Source organism: Talpa europaea, assembly GCF_964194135.1.
Source record: "Talpa europaea genome assembly, chromosome: 1".
Lineage (NCBI taxonomy): Eukaryota > Metazoa > Chordata > Mammalia > Eulipotyphla > Talpidae > Talpa > Talpa europaea.
Window position 1 is genome coordinate 47,993,673 of NC_140073.1, and position 18,648 is coordinate 48,012,320.

The 18,648-nt window shown below is 53.9% G+C and overlaps 1 protein-coding gene across 2 annotated transcripts; it reads right to left on the reverse strand.

The window, feature by feature from the left end:
- Positions 1-1,054: 1,054 nt before the first annotated feature.
- Positions 1,055-18,128, reverse strand: WNT11 (Wnt family member 11; the record flags this gene model as incomplete). 2 transcript variants are annotated; one of them, XM_084238657.1, is made up of 5 exons in its annotated part: positions 1,055-1,229; positions 5,051-5,343; positions 7,926-8,203; positions 9,703-9,938; positions 18,046-18,128. In XM_084238657.1, the coding sequence occupies 5 exons, from the start codon at positions 18,126-18,128 to the stop codon at positions 1,055-1,057; spliced, it is 1,065 nt and encodes a 354-aa protein (XP_084094783.1). The 2 variants fall into 2 exon arrangements, with proteins under 2 accessions (XP_084094783.1, XP_084094784.1); XM_084238658.1 differs by lacking the exons at positions 9,703-9,938; positions 18,046-18,128 and having other exon boundaries at positions 8,090-8,245.
- Between the last annotated feature and the right edge of the window lie 520 nt (positions 18,129-18,648).

Consider the following 18,648-nt stretch of genomic DNA (forward strand, 5'->3'; position numbering starts at 1 on the left):
ACTGAGGCCTAAGGGATCCCACAGAGAACTCGCCAGGGCTGACTGGAGTCTGGGTCTGCACAGCCTCCTGAGGCTGTGTCCTCAGCACCAGGGTGGGTTTTCTCTCCAAGCCAGCTCAGCAGGTCTGACGACAAGGCCAGGCTCTGCAAGCCTGTGTGCGTGTCCCTGAGGAACAAAGAATCTGCCAGCTGGGTTTATGTTTCAAGACGTCTGTCCTCGCCCTTGACCAAGAGATCTTACAGGGAGATGGGGCCAGAGCGTGGTGGGGGGAGTAGGGAAGTTAAGGGACATCAATCGGAAGCCGCCTGGCCTGGAAACCGGAGCGTTTACCCCGCCAGCCCCAGGATCTTAGGAGTTCACTTGAGAAGGCCAGAAACGGCAGGGGCGGGCTGGGCTTCTCTCAGCATTTATTTCATACAGCTGTTTAAAAAGCTTGTTTAAAATATAGATCATCATATATATATATTTATATATATAAAATATATAAAGAGGAATTGAGGCGAGCCACCCCAAAGAAAAAGCTATGTTTTATAAATATTTCTGTAGCTCCCACATCCCAGAGGAAGGAAAAAATGAAACAAAAAAAAACATTTACAACCCAAGCTAGTGGTTCCATGTCAAGGCCCAGAGGGCTCAGACCCCGGGGGGCCAAGGGGTCGCACAGGCTGGGCCTGCAGAACATTCTGATGAGGGCAGGCAGACTCCCTTCCTGGGAGGTTGGTGTCCCTGGCCCTGAAAGGTCAGGCTCATAGCAGTCCTGCCAAGCCCTTGGCTTCTTAGACCAGCCTGCAAGGCAGCAAGTGGGCACTCAAGGGCCTTGGGCTGCCAGGTTATTTTTAATCCTGTCCATTTCCTTTGATGTCCAGGCCCTCCGTGCAGGGTGGCCAGGCCTTCTGTTCTGGTGGCTTCTGAGTGGAGGCAAAGGCCAAGCCGCCTCAATGCCTGGCATCTGGAATTCACAAGCAAAAATCCACTGTGCTCCACCTCGACCAGGACACGCCGGCTGGCCTCGGGGGCCCCAGAGGGGCTGAGCCCCGCAGGGGTAGCGCGGGCCTCACTTGCACACGTAGCGCTCAACCGTCCGCTCGCACCTGCGGCAGGTGACATAGCAGCACCAGTGGTACTTGCAGTGGCACCGCTCGACCACGCGGTCCGTGTAGGGGTTGTAGCCGCGTCCGCAGCACATGAGGTCGCAGCTGTCACTGCCGTGGGATGTCTTGTTGCACTGCCTGGGGGAGGGGACATCAGTGAGTGCTCTCGAAACGCCCTCCACAGCTCAGAGCCCCACACCAGCCTGCAGCCCCGTCCCCTCAGAAGGTGCGTGAACTTCAGGAACCTGTGAAGGATGCTCTTCCCCAAGGCACTTCTAACTTTCCCCTGTATTTTAATAAACATTTGTCAAAATGATAGCGGTATTTTATTTGAATGTGTCTGTTTTCCTTTCTTCTATTGTTAAATATTTGAAGGAGCCTCAAATGAGTCTGTCTAGAAATGCCATCTTCATGTTTAAGTTTTAATTGTACCCTCACAAAAGTAAAGGTCCTTTTTACTTTTAATTCCCAGGATCAATTCTGAAATAGACAAAATGGCACTGAAGGTGAGGCAAAGTGAGTGCGGGACACACTGTCGAGAGAGGGGGCTGTCGGTCAGCTGCCCTAGGAGCCAGGTGCTCCGGTCCTTGGAGGCACGTGGGGTCCTGCACCTGCAGAATCAGTAAGCCCACTTCACAGACGGAAAAGGGACAGCAGACTGCTCAAGGTCTTATGGGAGTCTGCGAGCAGGCAGGGTTAAATCCAGGGGTCCTAGAACCAAGTCCTACGACCCCTCTACCCCAAAAGGGAAGACCCCATGTCTGCCAAGACTACATTTCTTCCTGGATCAGCTGCATCATCATCAACAACATCAGAAGATGTTGAAGCTCCTTAAAACAGTATTCTTCTGTTGCCTTCACTTTTTCTATCCAGTGAAAAACCCCTGTGCAGGTTGGCAGAGCCTCTAGTTCAACTCAGGCTAGACAGTTGGGTCCCCAAAGTCCCACGGTGAAAGGAATGCCTGAATATCTAAGATGGGAGAGCTCTACAGATGACCAAATCCAACCTGCATATTTATTAATGTGGAGACTAAGACACAGAATGGGGACGAAACTTGCCCAAGGTCACATAGGGTAAACACAGTCCAGGAAGGCTTCCTGGAGGAGGAGGGGTCATCTAGGTTATATCATGAAAGATGAGCAGGAATCTAAGCTGTAGAGGAAGAGGAAGGTGTTGGGGACAAAAAGAACAGCCTGAGCAAAGGCAAAGGACTTAACCTAATGTCAGAATAGTGAGAGAATGATGGAAGGCGTAGGGATGGAGACAGGGAGGTAGGCACTCAGGCAGCAGCTGTGTAAGAGATGGAGGCTTGAGCTGGGATAAGGCCATGGGATGGGAAGGAGGAGAGCACCTAGAGGGAGAGTCAGGAGGTGGCCTGCAGTGGGGGCTGCAAGCAGTCTGGGCAGGAGGTAGGAGGAAAGAGAGGGAAAAACCTTTGCCTCAGAGTCAGACAGATCTGGGTTCAGGCCCCAGCTCTACCACTTAGGATTTAAGGCAAGTCACTTAGCCTTTCTGAGCTTTGTCTAGTCACTACCCCACTGGTTCCCTTCAGCCTTATCCTGAAGGTCTCTGGATGACTCCTCCGGGATTGGGTGGTAAGAAGGGGGCAAAGTTCATTTCTATTTCTGAAACCTTGATACACAAGGTCTGAAAACCCGGCCTCCACGCCAGAGCCAGACCAGGCCTATGATAGTGCCAGGGCCCGGAAGGCCTAGAGAACGGATCATAGGACGGGAAGGACTACTGGAATGCTTGGCACCCAGACGGAGGTGGCACAAGCTGCCAGAGGGCAGGTTTCAGGTCGCAAGGGCCTCCGGAAGAAGCAGGGCAAGAGGGCTGGGGTCTGGCACAATGATGCTGCCGAGGCGGCAGTTCCTGGGGCTAGATGAGGAGACCTGCAGGGCAACCTCCCCGGCCAGGGCCAGCCCCTGGAAAGACGCCACCGGTACACATGTCTTTTCTAGTTAACAAAGTTCTTTTACATCCAGCCTCCAGCACCCCAAATCCCCTCACTTAGTAAAGCTCATGTATCCCCCCTCCAGGAAATATTACTTGACATCTGTACTGGGTCAGGACCCCCTGGGCTTCCTCTGTGACAATCAGAGCACTGGATGTCTCTTCCCACCCCTGGGTCTGCAAAGCCTCATGTAGAGGGTTGGCTATTATATATATATATATATATATATATATATATATATATATATATATATATTGCACTGTGTCTGTAATGTAAGCTACTGAAATATTGGGGCCGTTAGTCACTGTAGAAAAAAGCTGACAAACACAGATGTCTGCAAAGGCCCACCCAGAGAAATGACGCAGAGCTGAGCATGGAAGGAGACCTGGAGGGGTGGGAGTGCTGCAAAAGCAAGGAAGGGGTTGGGCGCTGTGGGGTGGGGGAAGCTGGGAAAGAAGAGCCTTGGCAGTCAGGGAGGAAGGAGGGGGCTGCCATTAATGAATCCTTCCCAGGGACAGTGGTCTAGCACCGAGGAGCACTCACCAACCCTCCAGGAGCACTGTCCCCACTGCACGAAAGGGGTTACTGTCCCCACTGCACGAAAGATGAGGCTGAGCCTCAGGTAAGTGAAGGGATTTGCTCAGGGCTTCCCAGCTAGAGAGCTGTGGCATCAGGGTAAACACTGTCCTTCCCCACCACACGCAGACCTCCATGCAGCCAGGGAGACCCTCTCTTTGCCCAGGGTCCTCAATAGGCTCCTGCCAGGCCCTCTGGGCTCTGGAATCCTCCTCCCCCGACCCCTGCTGCTTCAGTCCAGACTCCCGCTCCTTCCGTCTCCCTGGCCTCTCCTGGTTTCATCTTCACTCCACTGAACCCCTCAATCTGGCCTCCAGATGGGACCCCGGGCCTCCTTGAAGACCCTGCTCCCCTGGTTTTTGAGGATGGAGCCCCCAAAGCAGCCCCCCCTCTTCTGGAGACAGGAACGTGGGCTGCGGAGGAAGCAAACGCTGGCGGGGCCCCAACTATGTGCCAGACACATTCTCAGACACCCTCTCTCTGGTTCAATATTCTTTTAACCCCGCAGAACACTAGCTTTGTGGAATGCTATTAGGGGCTCCTTAATAAAAGAGTTCCACAGCAAACGCCTCTCGGAAACATTGCTTAGACGGAGCCCCTGAGCCTGTGATATGTTCTCGTGCCTTGTGAATCACCAAAGAGAATTCCCCAAACATGTGATCACAGAACTCTGGTGCAGCTTGCCGGGACTGCGCTTCCTCTGGGAAATGCTGCTTCCCGGAATCTTTGCCGGGTACACAGTAGGTCTGCAATCACCACTTGCTCCTCCCCGCCTCCCTCCACCCCAAATCCTGAGCTGACTGCAGCAGCCACGTTGGGCTATAAGGACCCCAGTCCAGTTCTGAAAGTGGGAAACAGCTGGGCCCAGGAGGGGTGCATGCATATCAGGGACAAGGGAGCACCATCTCTGGGCAGAATGCTGGGGCGTCCCTGCTGCCCCTCTGAAAAGTGACTGCCCGGTTCCTGTGTGGCCAGGGACTCGCTGCTGCACCCACCTTTCCTTGTGCCTCAGTTCTTTACTTGTCTGATGAGCAAGTCGTATGATATTTAGCCTCCACTTACTCATTTAGCAAATCTCCCCTCAGAACTGCTCTCAGCCAGGCCTTCGAGCAGCCTCTCTCCTGGCCAGTTTACCCACATAGTCACGGTCTCTTCCTGTCTGTCTCCCCCACTAGGAGAAAGGTGGGGTTAGGAGACTCACCCCAGCCTCCATTCTCCGGGGCCCCCTTCTGGGCAAGACACACAACAGCCATTCCCAGAGCCCTGCTGAGGGTCGCTTGGACCCTGGCACCTCCACTCGGCATTCCTCGACCATCCCCTTTAACCATGGGGACTCCCCACGCCCCAAATGCCAACCAAGGCCCCACTGTGGGCCTGGCCCTGACTTGGGGTGGGGCACAAGCAACACAACCACCCTTCTCCTTACCTGTCCTGCGTGCCGTGGGAGCCCACTTTCTCATTCTTCATGCAGAAGTCGGGTGAGCTCTGCAGATAGACGAGTTCTGAATCCTTCACAGGCCGGATATCCAGATCCTTGGGCACCAGGTGCTTGCGGGTGCCCATGGGCCGGTGCACTACCTTGGTGGCCGACAGGTAGCGGGTCTTGAGGTCAGCGGCCACATCGCGAAGCTCCTGCAGCCCCTTCCAGCAGGTGCGGATGGAGCAGGAGCCAGACACCCCGTGGCACTTACACTTCATTTCCAGAGAGGCACGCAGAGCCTGTGGACAGGGGAGGGTTTCGGGCTGGGTGGCCGGGCCCCCTTCCCTGGCCTGCCCCAGCACCCTGTCCACACCCTCTTCCCCTAGTGCTGGGTGCTCTCGGGAAGTCATCGCAGCCCCAGACCTCCAGTGATTGAACTGGTTGCTCTAAATATGGGGCATTGCAGGTCCTTTTCCAACCTGGGGGGCAGGAAGATAGTGATATTTGCAGGGATAAAATATTTCATTTATCAAGCACCTACTGTCTACCAAGTACTCTAGCGTATAGTGTGGCTTAATCACCACCACAGCCTTTCACAGGAGATACTACTGCCCCCATTTCAAAAAGAGGAATTAGGCTCAGAGCGGCTGGCTCATTCCCAAGGTCTCACAGCTATAGAATTATGGAGCTGGGACTTGAACCCAGATCTGAGGGTGACTCCAAAAGCCATGGCTTTAATTGTTCCATGTTTTTTTCCTCTCACACAAAACTGAGGCTAATGGCTTGCTGGGGAAAAAAAGAAGGGGGTGGGTAAAAAAAAATTGAGAAGGAAAGGAGGGAAGAAGAGGTAGGAGGTGAATTCCTGGGGTGTCCCTGCCGCATGACCTGAAGCAACCACTTCCCCAGTAGCCCTATCTCCCCACATCAGCGCAGGCAGGTAATTGCTACTCTGCACAGGCAGTTTTAAGGATTCAATGAGGTGACATATATGAAAGGATTTTGTGAGCTATAAAAGTTACAAACATGTTGGATTTGAAAACTCAGTCTAAATAATAATTATGGTTGAGCGGGAAGGACTAGCTAGGCTCCGGGCTTGGGAGACTGTAGCCCTCGCTGTGTGAGTATCTGCCCCATCACCTTCCTTGGGCCTCAGTTTCCCCATGTGTACCCGAAGGACCTAAGTTACATGCCTCTGCAGCCTTTTAACCCTCCCTCTGGCACCTAAGACTGGAGTCCTCCACCCAGCCAGCCCTCCTGCCTGCCCTGTGCACATGGCTGCAGGGGTTATGGGTCACCCAGGCCTACCCTTGTATCAGAAAGATTGGGAGACTGAGGCACACAGAGGGTAGGCCTTTGGAGAATTAGTGAGGGAGATGGTTAGGTCCCAAGGCTCCTTCCTCCTTTGCAGGGCCAGGAATGAGGGAGTTCACTTGGGCAACAATCTGGAACTGGCTCAGCAAAGCAGGTAGAGAGCACAGGATTGGTGTGAACGTGAGGGCAGGGCATGTGCAACCTCTCAAGGGTACTTTTGAGTCATGGAATAAAGGAAAACTATGTTCAATTCCTCAGGGCTTCATGAGGCCTGAGCAGTAAACTCAGTTTGCCCTCAGGCTCTGCAGTTAGGGGTAGGTGCCCTTTAGCACATGGCCTCAGGGAGCCCAGTGCATTGCACCAGGGCCCAGGGACAGGCCCAATGTGTGCCTGCCGCTGAGGCCATTGTTTACAGACTGCATTTCACAAAGGGATGGCCATGTCCAGCAGCCAGAGGCTCGGGCCTGCACATGGGTGGGGACAGGGATGGGTGAAGGGCCTGCTAGGTTCCCATGGATGGATGAAAGGCTAGGCAGGATTGGGAGGCAGGAGTCCTGGGTCCCTGGCCAGGGTCTGCTACAGACCCACATTATGATTTGGCCTCAGTTTCCCCAAAAGCCCAAAGATGGACTGGACATCCCAGAATTCTTCCATGTGGGAGACCAGTGAGGAAGGTGGTGAGGACATGGAAACTTCTGGAGTCCCACAGACCTGGGCTCCCGGTGCTGTGTATCCTTGGTGGAGCTCCCTAAGCTCTTTCTGCCGCACCTGGTGCCTCTGTAAGGGGTTTACAGGCTGCAGGAAAGAGGTGAGGAGGTGCCATTTGCACCCGACACCCCTCTCCCGGGACCATCTATAAGAAGGGTTGTTCTGTAGACCACAGCAGAGGAAAGGAGCCGAGCACCCAGCACAGTGTCTGGTGCGCAGCTTAAAATACAGTTGTTCTTTTTTTCAATTCTCAAAAAGTAACAACATTCCATTCACTTAACATTCACTCTCCCAACCTTCTGTAGAACTGGTGGGGAATCAGTGACACATTATTAATAACAAACGAGAGGGAAAATTGTTTTGGGCTGGTGTGAGTTTCAGAGTCTTTGTTAGAGCCAAGGAGACGACTCTTTAGAGTAAGGAATACTCCACACCTGCTCCCACACCCAACTGCAGCCCAGGAAAAGCCTGAAGAACACAGCCGATGGGGTTAGAGAGCACCAAGCCCTCCCATTTTATAGATGGGAAAAACTGAGGCCAGAGAGGACGTGACTCGCCCAGCATCACACAGCGAGTGGAGTGCCAGAGCCAAGGCAGAAGCTCAGAGCTCTTGGCTCCAAACTCAGTGCTCCTTCTGCTCCAACGTTTCACCAACCCAAATCCCGGTGCACCCCCTGGAAGAGGAGGAGCCAAGCAGGGCCCAAGCAGCTGGCGAGGGCAGAGCTGAGGGAGTCAGGGAGCACATTAGTCTGGGTGGATCAGGGCCCATCCCCCCTCTCTCTTCCCCCCTCCATCAGGGCACAGCTGGTGGCCCTTTTCCAATGAATGGCAACCCTCTGGGGTGGGTGGGGTGGGTGGTTACCTGTCTCCCCACTTCACTGTTGTGTAGACGCATCAGTTTATTGGCTTGGGATCCTGTTTTTTTCACCTTCATAGGAGCATCGGAAAACTTGGCCCCCATGAGGAGCCCGTAGCTGAGGTTGTCCGCACATCCTCCCCAGCGGTTCCCGGGCCCGGGTGGCTCACCTGGGACAGGGCCGCAGGAGCAGCCGGGCAGGTCACCGGAGGTGCAGGCCCGGGCGATGGCGTGGCTGATGGCGGCGGCCGACAGCGCATACACGAAGGCCGACTCCCGGGTCCCTGTGGGGCCACAGGTTTAGGGTCAGTGGGGTGTGGCTGACCCAGGGATAGGACTCCACCCAGGCCTGAAGGGTTCCTTCTTGGTGCCTAGTGGCCTCTGCAGGGTGGGGTATGGACAGGGACTGTGACCAGGGTGAGGGAGGTTGGGCAACACTCTGGCCATGAATCTGTCACCTTCCCATTCTCCCATAAATACACTGGCTGCCACGCACACGCTCGCACCGGCAGGCGCACAGAGCCGTGCACACCCACAGGCAACCCTCACTCACTCACACACACAGTTCCATACTTCCACCTGCTGCCTTGTACTCCATGCTAGTTAGGGGCCCCTTTACAGAAATGAAGGCCCCTCCCTGAGCTCCACATAGAACTCTTGGGCCTCCCTGGTGGCACAGGGTGTTAAAGACAGTGCTATCAAGCTATCGCCAGCCACTGCAGCACGAGTTAGAGTTTGATCCCCCAATCGCTGGTGAGTAACCCACATGGTGCAGCAGACCTCTCCTGCCTCACCTGCAGTGTATTTTAGCCAATCTGCCTGTTCAGTTCCTCACTTTGTCTCTGGTGAATCCTCTCACCCCCTGCACCTCTGGCCTGTACCCCAGTTCTTATATGCACAAACAAATAAACCTTTACAAAGAACCAGTGACCAATGGGCAAGATGAGTATGCAAAGAGAGCCTGCTGTGGGTTGAAATCTGTCCCCACACCCCCAACAATAGATCTGTTCAAGTCCTGACCCTGGCACCTGTGAATAACTCCTCATTTAAAAACAGGGTTTTTTGTAGGTGTAATTGAGCTAAGATGAAGTCATACCAAGTCAAGTCCTAAATCAATGATTGGTCTCCCCACAGGAAGAGGGAATTTTGGACACAGAGAGGGGTGTGCGACATGACAGAAACAGAGATTGGAGTGATGCAGCTACGAAACAAGGAATGCAGAGGAGAGCTGGCAACCGCCAGAGCCAAGGCAAGGAAACCTTCTCCCCTTGAGCATTCAGGGGGAACATGGCGCTGCCCACAAACCTATCCCAGAGGCCACCTCCTTCAGGAAGTCTTCTCCACAGATGTTCCCTGGTCCCTGCATCACCTTGTGCATCTCACAGAAACTGTACTCACCCTGGTCTCCAGTTAACCTGTTGCAAACCTGTGTGCCCCGATGGTGGGCATTCTTGTTACATACTCTTTTCCCTAGAGCCTCCCTGGAATCATTCTTCCTTCATTCATGCATTAGGATACACGTGCATTTGCACTGTCTGTCGTCCAACCTCCCCTGGGCTAGTAATTCACTCACTTTGTATTTCTTCACTCACCAGAGTATGCCTAATACCAACCCCAGTTATGCCTGTATCCTTCTGTATTCATTCATCATCCACCCACCCACCCATCCATCCACCCATGAATTTACCCACATATCTAAACACATATATATTTAGATCTGATCCCATCCTTCCCCAATCCACCTATACCCCACATTCTCGGGTGGCCCTGCCTGGCTCCCTACCTCTCTCCAGGTCAAGCAGGTAGTTGGGGGCGAGCTCGATGGAGGAGCAGTTCCAGCGCATGTCAGCAAAGGCCCTGCGGCAGGCCTTCATGACCTCACGGGCGGCGTGCACCACGGTGTGCATGAGCTCCAGGTTGCTGCGGCACAGCTGCACCTGCGCGGACACCAGGCCCTCCAGCTGCTTGCAGTGCTGTGTCTGGTTCAGTGCCAGGGCCGCCGGTGTCTTGGACAATGCCCTGTAAGTAGGCAAAAACCAATAACCAATGGAAGGGAAAACAAGGTCATGAAAAGTTGCGTTGCTTCTACTGGTTTCTGCCTCTCCTTAACTCAATGGGCTCTGCAAGCCTTTGCTGGAAGGCAAAGCACAGTCTCCAGCAGGACATTCACTCCTCCTGTCCCCCATGTGACCTGGGGGACGTCACTGTCCCTCTCAAGGGCCTAGACCTCATTTATAACACATGATCATGACTTCTGTCTACCTAAGCTTTATTATAATAATAATAACAAAAAAACAGATTTCCAGTTCACAAGCACTCACATCCACAGCTGTGAATTATTTCCCATTATTCACCACTCACTCAACACCAAGCACCCGTAAGTGCCAGACACCATGTTAAGTGCTAGATTATCATCATCATCATAATCATACTATTAATCAAACACTTATTAGATGTACCATATGTGTTAGGAATTTCCCATCATCGCTTCATTTAAGCGATGATGAACCAGTTATTGCTTCATTTAATTATTAAGCCCGCATCCATGCAAAGGATTTTTTAAAGGGTTAAAGAGTGACTCAATTTTGTGATAAGTTGGACTTAAACACTAACCTGCTGTGTGACCTTAGGAAAATTCCTGTCTCTGGACTCTTATCAAAGATCTGCAAAGAGCTCATACAACTCAACAAAAAGAAAATAAATAACCCAATCAAAAAATGGGCAGAAGAGCTAAACAGGCACTTCTCCAAAGGAGGCACACAGATAGCCAACAGGCACATGGGAAAATGCTCATCATCACTTATCATCAGGGAAATGCAAATATCACCGAACTCCAGTGACAGTGGCCCATATCAGGAATGCCAGAAACAGCAAGTGCTGTCGAGGGTGTGGAGAAAAAGGAAACCCTCTTACACTGTTGCTGGGAATGCAGACTGGTCCAGCCCCTATGGAAAGCTGTGTGCAGGTTCCTCAACAGACTAAAAATGGATCTGCCATAAGACCCAGCAATTCCACTCCTAGGGATCTACCAAAAAACACTGATCAAAATTCAAAAGGAAATCCGCACACCTCTGTTTACTGCAGCACTATTTACAATAGCCAAGATATGGAAGCAACCCAAGTGCCCCAAAACAGATGACTGGATCAAAAAGTTGTGGTGTGGGCCTCCCCTGGTGGCGCAGCGGTTGAGCGCTGGGCTGCAAAGCTGCCCGCAGCCTCTGCAGCGCCGGTTCAATCCCTGGTCGTTGGGCGAGGGTCCCACATGGCGCGCAGACCTCTCCTGCCGCCCGCTGCTCCCCTCAGCAGTGTACTTGGGTCCTTCTGCCTGCTCTGCTCCCCGCTCTGGCTCTGGTGAATTCTCTCACCCTCCCGCACTTCTGACTGTACCCAGTGCTTGTATAAATAAATAAATCTTAAAAAAAAAAAAAAGTTGTGGTGTATATACACAATAGGATACTAAACAATCAAAACAGATATGCTCATGTCATTTGCAGCAACATGAATGGAACTAGAAAGGATTGTGCTAAGGAAAATAAGTCAGGACAAAGAGCAATACTGTTTGCTGTCACTTCTATGTGGAATAGAGAGAAACTAAACAAAAGATCAGACAAAGACAAACATTAAAACCAAACCTGGAAAACTGACCATATTGCTGAGGTATCAGGGGAGCGGCGGGGGTTAGTGGAGTCGGGGCGGTGGGGGGTGCTGCAGCGGAGAGAGTGCAGAATGTACTAATGTGGAGGACTATGGGTGCTTTGGTGGTGGGGGAGCTACAGTGACTACGCCCAAGGAGAGAAACTGTATACTGTCAAGACATTAACAAGGATGTAAAACAATGGTATTTCATTTAAAAAAAAAAAAATCTCTTCTGGCCTCAATGTCTGTACCTGCCAACTGTAATTCCCAGAATGAGTTTCAGTAAAACACACTGAAAAAAGGGATCCATGGTCAAGTACTTTAGAGGAACATGAGATACTACCCCCCAAACCCACCCCCCTCTGCCTTGGAGAGTCATGATATACGGTTACATCAATCCCCAGCCAGCCAGGGAGCTACCCACATGGCGCGGCAGACCTCTCCTGACTCGCCCGCTGTTCCCCTCAGCAGTGTATTCATCAGTCTGCCTGTTCTGTTCCCCACTCTGTCTCTGGTGAATCCTCTCACCCTCCCGTGTATCTGGCCTTGTAAAAATGAAAAATAAATCTTTAAAAATAAAATAAAATAAAATAAAGACCCTGAGTTTCGTAGCAAAGAAAAGGCTTGGTTTTGTTTAACTCAAGTTTGCGAAGCACAAGGAGGAGGGCAGACCTCATCCATGCTTTGGGACATGCTGGCCTAGAGGGTCTCTATGACCTCTGGAGACATTATTGGAACTAATTTCTTTCCAGGTCCTTGAGGCCCTTCAGCCTGGAGCTGCCTTTCTCTCAGGCCTTCTCTGAGGAGCAGGTGGTATCAAGCAGCACCTCCTCGAATCAGAGGCTAGAAGGGTGCGGTACTGTGTGACCATGGCAACTGTCACCCAGGCAGGGCTGAGACGTGGTGAGGCCCAGCTCTGAGAACCCCTGGCCCGAGGTCCCTAAAGAGGCAGCCTGGTGAGCAGGGAACAGTACAGACCTGGGTAGACTCCTGGCCCTATCACTTCGCTGTGACCCTGAGCAAGCCCCTTAACCTCTCCTGTCCCACAAACTCCCAGCATTATCTGAGGGATTAACTCAGACAAAGAGCATTACATGCTCTGTCCAGGCCTGACATGCTAAGGGCTCAGAGGTGGACGATTATGGTAACTGCCCCAGGGGCTGCTGGTGACCATCTCTTCAAGGCCAAAGGCTATGACCTGACATCCAAAGCCCCTTGAAACCTGTCCCCCAACCTTCTCCAGTCTCTCATCCTCTAGGTGCTATAGATCCGGGTATACCAGACCCCTGGCTTCTCCCAGAGGGCCCTATCACCATGCCTTTGCCCCAGCTTTCCCTGATGCCAGGAATGCCCTTCCTTCTGCTCCTGCACCCAAATGAATAAAGGAACTTGGCCTACTTATGGAAGAAATATGCACTAAGCACCAATTCTTCTCAGACTATTGATAATGAACATGACATCATGACATAGATCTTTAAGGTAATGGCCCAGAAGTTCCAGCTCATGGGCTGGCCCAGGAAGAGCACAGGCTCCGGGCACTAGCTATGTGACATGGGCAAGCTATCCAGCCTGTCTGGCCTCATGGTTCTCATCTGCAGTATAAGAAAATGATTATTTCTACTTCAAGAAGTGATGGTAAGACTTAGATAAAAAAATGTATTGAAGCATTTGGAACATTCATTAAAGGGATCCGCTAACTTGTTGCCAGGTGAATTTAGGGCAGAGGGAGTCCAGAGACAATCCCCCTACACACATACACACACACCCCCAGAGGTTTTGTAAGGGCTGAATGCCTGCTCCACTGAGGGCTAGTAAGGTAGTTTGCTTCCTCCTGCCTGCACTCCCTGCCATGCCCTCCTGCAACTCCAAAATATAGAAATCTTCCCAGGGCAAGAGGGGTTGGCCTAGGATCTGTGGCTCAGGTGACACAATCTAGCCTGCCTGAGATCAACTGTGGATGTCCTGGGGAATCTACCTCACTGCCACCTCGTCCCATCTTCACTTCCCAAATCTTGAACCAGGAAATGTTTGGTGTATCTGGACGCAGAGACAGAGCAGACTCAGGCCTGCCTTCTTGGCCTAAACGAAACTATCTGGTTTCCGAGCCTCTGAGCCACCAGGGCCACCTACACTGGGGCACCTTCTCAGAGAACCTGTTGTCTAATTTTCTGCAGTCAGGCTGAGTGAGTGTGGCCACACAGAGGTGGGTGATGTCATCCTCTTGGTTATTAACAACCTCTCCACCCCCACTCAGCAAACACTGTCCACACATAAGGCCCGCACGCGGGCACAACACCTCCAGTTTACAGAGCTGTTCATTTCATGCCTCATTCCATCACCACAATATACTGGAAGCGTTGTCCTGGGGGGTTACTATCCCCCCACTGTCTACAGAGGGGACGCTGAGGCACCCCATCCGATCAGTACCTGGGTTCCACCTCCTCCTGTAGCCATCCTCCTGCAGACCTGGCCTCTCCCTCCCTCCAGGGTCTCCTCTCTGGTGGAGTCAACACTCAGCCCATCCTGAGCCTCTCTGTTCAACTTCCTCCTTCCCCTCTGGGCCAGTCTTGCTTCACAGTGGAAAGAATCATGAGACACACAAGAAAACCCCAGCACACAGTGGGTGCTTAATCCTGCTAAAGTCAAGTAGAATAAGGAGGGCCTCTGTTCAGACAACTCCTGAGTGCCAGCCAGCTGCATCGCTCCTGAGGAGGGTGCCCTGGGGTCCTGGTGCCTGGGGTCCTACCGGCTGGGGACTCCGGGCCACTCCAAAGTCATCAAACATCAGCCTCTGAGAAGGTGCTACAAGGGCACTCCCAGCTAAAGTTCAGGAGGGAGGCTCCTGTGGGCGAGGGGCGGGTGGAGGCCCAAGGAGCTGCTGAAGAATGTGGTGGGGGACAGAGAGGCCTGCAGGGTGTGGGGGGCCGCCTGCTAGAGTGCTGGGAATGGCTGGCCCACAGGAGCATGCGGGCCGGGAGACCAGGAGGCGGGAGACAGCAGATTCCACTCCTGAGGAGGGCGATGCGGTCATCTGGTAATTAGTGGTAATGACCATTTCTAACTAAGTCCCCCTTGGGGAGGTAATCAAGGAGTAGAGCGGGAGGCGGGGGAGTTACCCGTCTGGACTTTTCCTCCAGCTTGCCTCACTGTAGCAGACCCCTAATTGAAAACATTTTGGTTATCTAGGGATGGGGGTCTGGGGGAGAGGGTGGAAGAGAGGACAGGAGGGAACTGAGAGTTCACAGGCAAGGCCTGTGCCAAGGGTGCTCCGGGGTGGCTGAGGGTCTCTGCTTTGGGAGTCCGGCTTCTCCTGGGACTGGCTGAGAGATTGCACCCTGGGTTCCAACTCACTCGGCCATTCACCCCACATGTGACTTCGGGCAAGCCACTGCCCCTCTCCAGGCCTCAGTTTCCCCATTCCATTCTGTTATCGGGGCGACCGAGAAAGGCAGGAGTTACCCAGACACATCCACAGCCAATGTGAGGTGGAGGTGAGCTAGCGCCGACGTTCAGATTGCACACCAGGCCTCTTTCAGTTCCATTTTAGGCTTCTGGTGAGTGAACTGGGATAGCTCAGGCTGGGGCCCGGCTCCTGCCTTGGTCTGTTGCTCCTTCATGCACTCTGAGCAGTTATACACTTTCTGGGAGGTCTTAGGGTTCTTCTTCCAAAGGCTGGTCCCAGAGAATGGGTGGCTTTCATGGGCCCTCTTGGCTACCCTGAGCCTTTCTCCTTGCTAGGCAGGCCTATGGGTTCATAGGAAGTTGGGGCCTTTTCTACCCTCCCTTAGCCTAGGGTGGCCAGAGAAGGGGCTGGTGGTCCACCCGGGTCCCCTGACACTGGCTGGTGTGAGAGTCTCCCAGCAACTGGTCTGGGTAGGGATGAGGTAGGGGAGGGGTCCCTGGGTTATTTCTCGTCAGGTGCTTCCAGGGGCAGCCAGGTTCCGACCCCTCTCTGTTACATCCTCCCACCAGGAAGCGCAGGCTGTCCCGGGTCCCCAACAGGTGGGCGTTCCAGGTCATGCGGCCACATCTGCTTTTAGTTCCTGTGCAAACGCCCCTTTCATCTTCAGTTTACTTTCCAGAGCCCCGGGAGCAGAGCCCCGGGGACAACTGTAGGACATTGAGTCTCCTAGACGAGGCTCTAGGTCCCACCCCCACCGTCCATTTCTCTGTTCCCAACCACCTGGTGATCCTGGTGACCAACAGGACACAGAGCAGATAACTTAACTCCCAGTCCCAACTCTGCTGCCTACTGGCTGTGACACTGCTAGAGACACCTTTGTCTCCATAGTCTTTTCTCCTGAAAGGGGGTGATAGCAGGACCCACTTCCCAAGGCGGATGGGAGAGTAAATGAAATAGTACATATGAACATATACAAATCTATACAAACACGCACACAGGCATCGTTGTTAGTCTTAAACTCCATTCCTTCTCCTGTGTCCCTCTCTAGCTTAAGATCTAGCAAGTGTTTAACCATTTATCAAAAGATTCAGCCTCCACCTGGGTTCTAATCCCATAGCCACCATAAACTAGCTGTGTGACCTTGAGCCAGTTACTGAAACTCTCTGTACCTTAGTTTCCTCCTTTGTAAAATGGTCTTATTATCGACCTCAAAAGTAAATGACCAAAGCTCTAGGAATAGGATTCCTGGCTTCTGCTTCCCCCCAGGCACGGTCCTGCCTCCTGCTGTACCGCCTTTCCAGTCCATCCTTGATCATCAGAATCCTACCTGCGCTTCCAAACTCAGCCCCAAATCACTCCTTGAGGTGCAACGAACTACTTCTCCCCTGGGGTCCCACTCTTTCTCTCCTAGGACAGAGCCCAAAGTCTGCTTCATAGTTTTCATGTGTCCATCTCTCCCAAGAGGCGCCTGTAAAGTATCACTAAGCTGAAGCCATGCCTGTGGCAGCTATGCAGCAGGGTTGGGTTTAATTGGCCATTTGCTCCTACTAGTCACATGCCAGGCTGGGGGCTCGAGCAAGTCACACCTCTCAGAGGGGGTGACAGCCGTGTCCACAGTGCTTGATGAGCAGCAAATGCTACCCAAGCCCCATCTTAGCCTCTGCCACGCCTTACGCTCTTCAGCAGAACCTTTTCCTCTCCTTCCTTATCTGTTAAATGCTAGCAACGGGCAAAGACAGCTTGGACTCTCCCATCAGCTGGGACGGTGCAGGGTCAGCAGAAGGAAGGAGCTTGATTGTTCAATAAAACTAATCAGGAGGAGTTAAGTAGAGCCGGAGCCCCAGGGTGGGAGGCCACTCAACCCAGACTTCTCCATGCTAACAGGAAACACAAGAAGGGGTTCCCCTCCTGAATCACCAGTTAATTAATCGATAACTCAGTCATAGAAAGGGCAGAGCCAGTGACCTCGAGACTGTTTGCTGGTGGCCCAGCCACTATCGCCCTGTCTTGCAGCTAATCCACGAACCTTCCTCACAATCTCTCCCCAGCCCCCATAATCTGTCCCCTGCCTGTCTTATCTGCATGGCTCCCCACCCCGGCCCGAACTCCAGACCTCCTCCAGTCCTGGACTTCTCCACCCAAAGTGCCCTCCTTCCCACTGCCCCCACCCAACAAATTTCCAGAGATTCTTCAGGCCCGGTCTAGGGCACCGCCTGAAAAATCTCCCCAGGTCCCCAAATATGGACCCCCCCACAAGCAGGTGGCCTCTCCTCCTCTAGGCCCCCACAACACAGGCCCTGGTCTCTCTTTGGGCACTTGGAGTTATTTACAGCCTGGGCTTATCTCTTCCAGCCCGGGAGGGCAGCTCCTCCAGGAAAGGGCTGGGTTTTATCCTCTCTCCATCTGCCGGCACTGGCCCGCAGTCCTGCGCAGAACCGGCACTCCCTCCTGCTGAATGGAGGGGCGCTTCCTCTCCCACCCACCCCTCCTTTAATAATGGCCATTGAAGCAATACCCCTCACATGTGCACAACATCTGACAGTGTAGGGGCGTCTTTCATGCGCCGCCTCTCCTCTGATCTGCGGTGGTAAATATTCTTGCCTCCTTTGGCAGAAGAGGACACTGAGGTTCTGAGAGGTGGGGTGCCACTGCCCAAAGTCTCCCAGGTGTGCGGGTCAGGATTGCTTTGGAGGATCTCCAGCTAAAGCAAGGAGACTGGCAAGGAAACATTAGGAGCCCGTGTGCAAGGCCCAGACCTCCCTGCCTGCGCCCCTCGCTCCGCGCTGTCTTTTTCCAGCCGCCCCTGCGAGGACCTGCGCGCTCCTCAGGGCACAGGGCTGGGGCATCCAGGGGCCCTCCACGTCCAGTCTCCCCAGTCTCGCTCCTGCCGCCAGCCCTCGGGGAGCCAGGGACAGTATTTCACCGAGGAAAAGCAGGCCGAAGAGAAGAATGGCTGGGGCCTCCGACCCCCAAGCCAACCTCTGCCCCCGGGTCTTGCGTGCGCGCAGGGTGCCCCTTCACTCTCCCTGCCGCCTCCCGGCCGCCCCTCCCCGGGACCGCGCGCGTGGACGTGGGGTCCCTACTTACAGCCACTTGATGCCATAGCACACCCCGGTGTGGAGAGCCAGGGCGAAGAGCAGCGCCTCGCAGACCCGCGGCCGAGCCCTCATCGTGGTGGCGCGGCGGGCGCCCGGGGTCGCAGCGTCGAGGAGCCGCGCACAGTCCCGCCGCGCGCCGCCTGCAGCCGGAGAGAGGAGGCGGCGGGTTAGGGCCGCGCGGGGCGGGGGCCGGAGGGGGGGCGTTTTATTCAAATTACAAAGGAGGGGTCGGGGACCCGCGAGGCCGCACGCGCGCCGGGCGTCGCCTCCAGCCCCGCACTGGCCCGGCCGCGGCCGCGATCCCGCGGGGCTGGCTCGGGAGATGCCCCCGCGCGGCGGGCCGTGTCCACCAAGCCGTCGGGCCGCTGCCTGGCGCGCACCGGCTGGGGCCCGGTTGCGGAGGGAAGGACCGGGCGTCGGGACCAAAGGCCCCTAAGAAACCAGAACAGAGAGACAGAGAGGCAGAGAGGCAGAGAGAGGCAGGGAGAGACTGAGCGGGACGGCCAGACGCTCAGAGGCCGAAGGAGAAGCCCGAAGAGACGTGGACCTGGACAGCGCAGAAAGGAGAGGACCAAGGGGTCCAGCTTGGGGG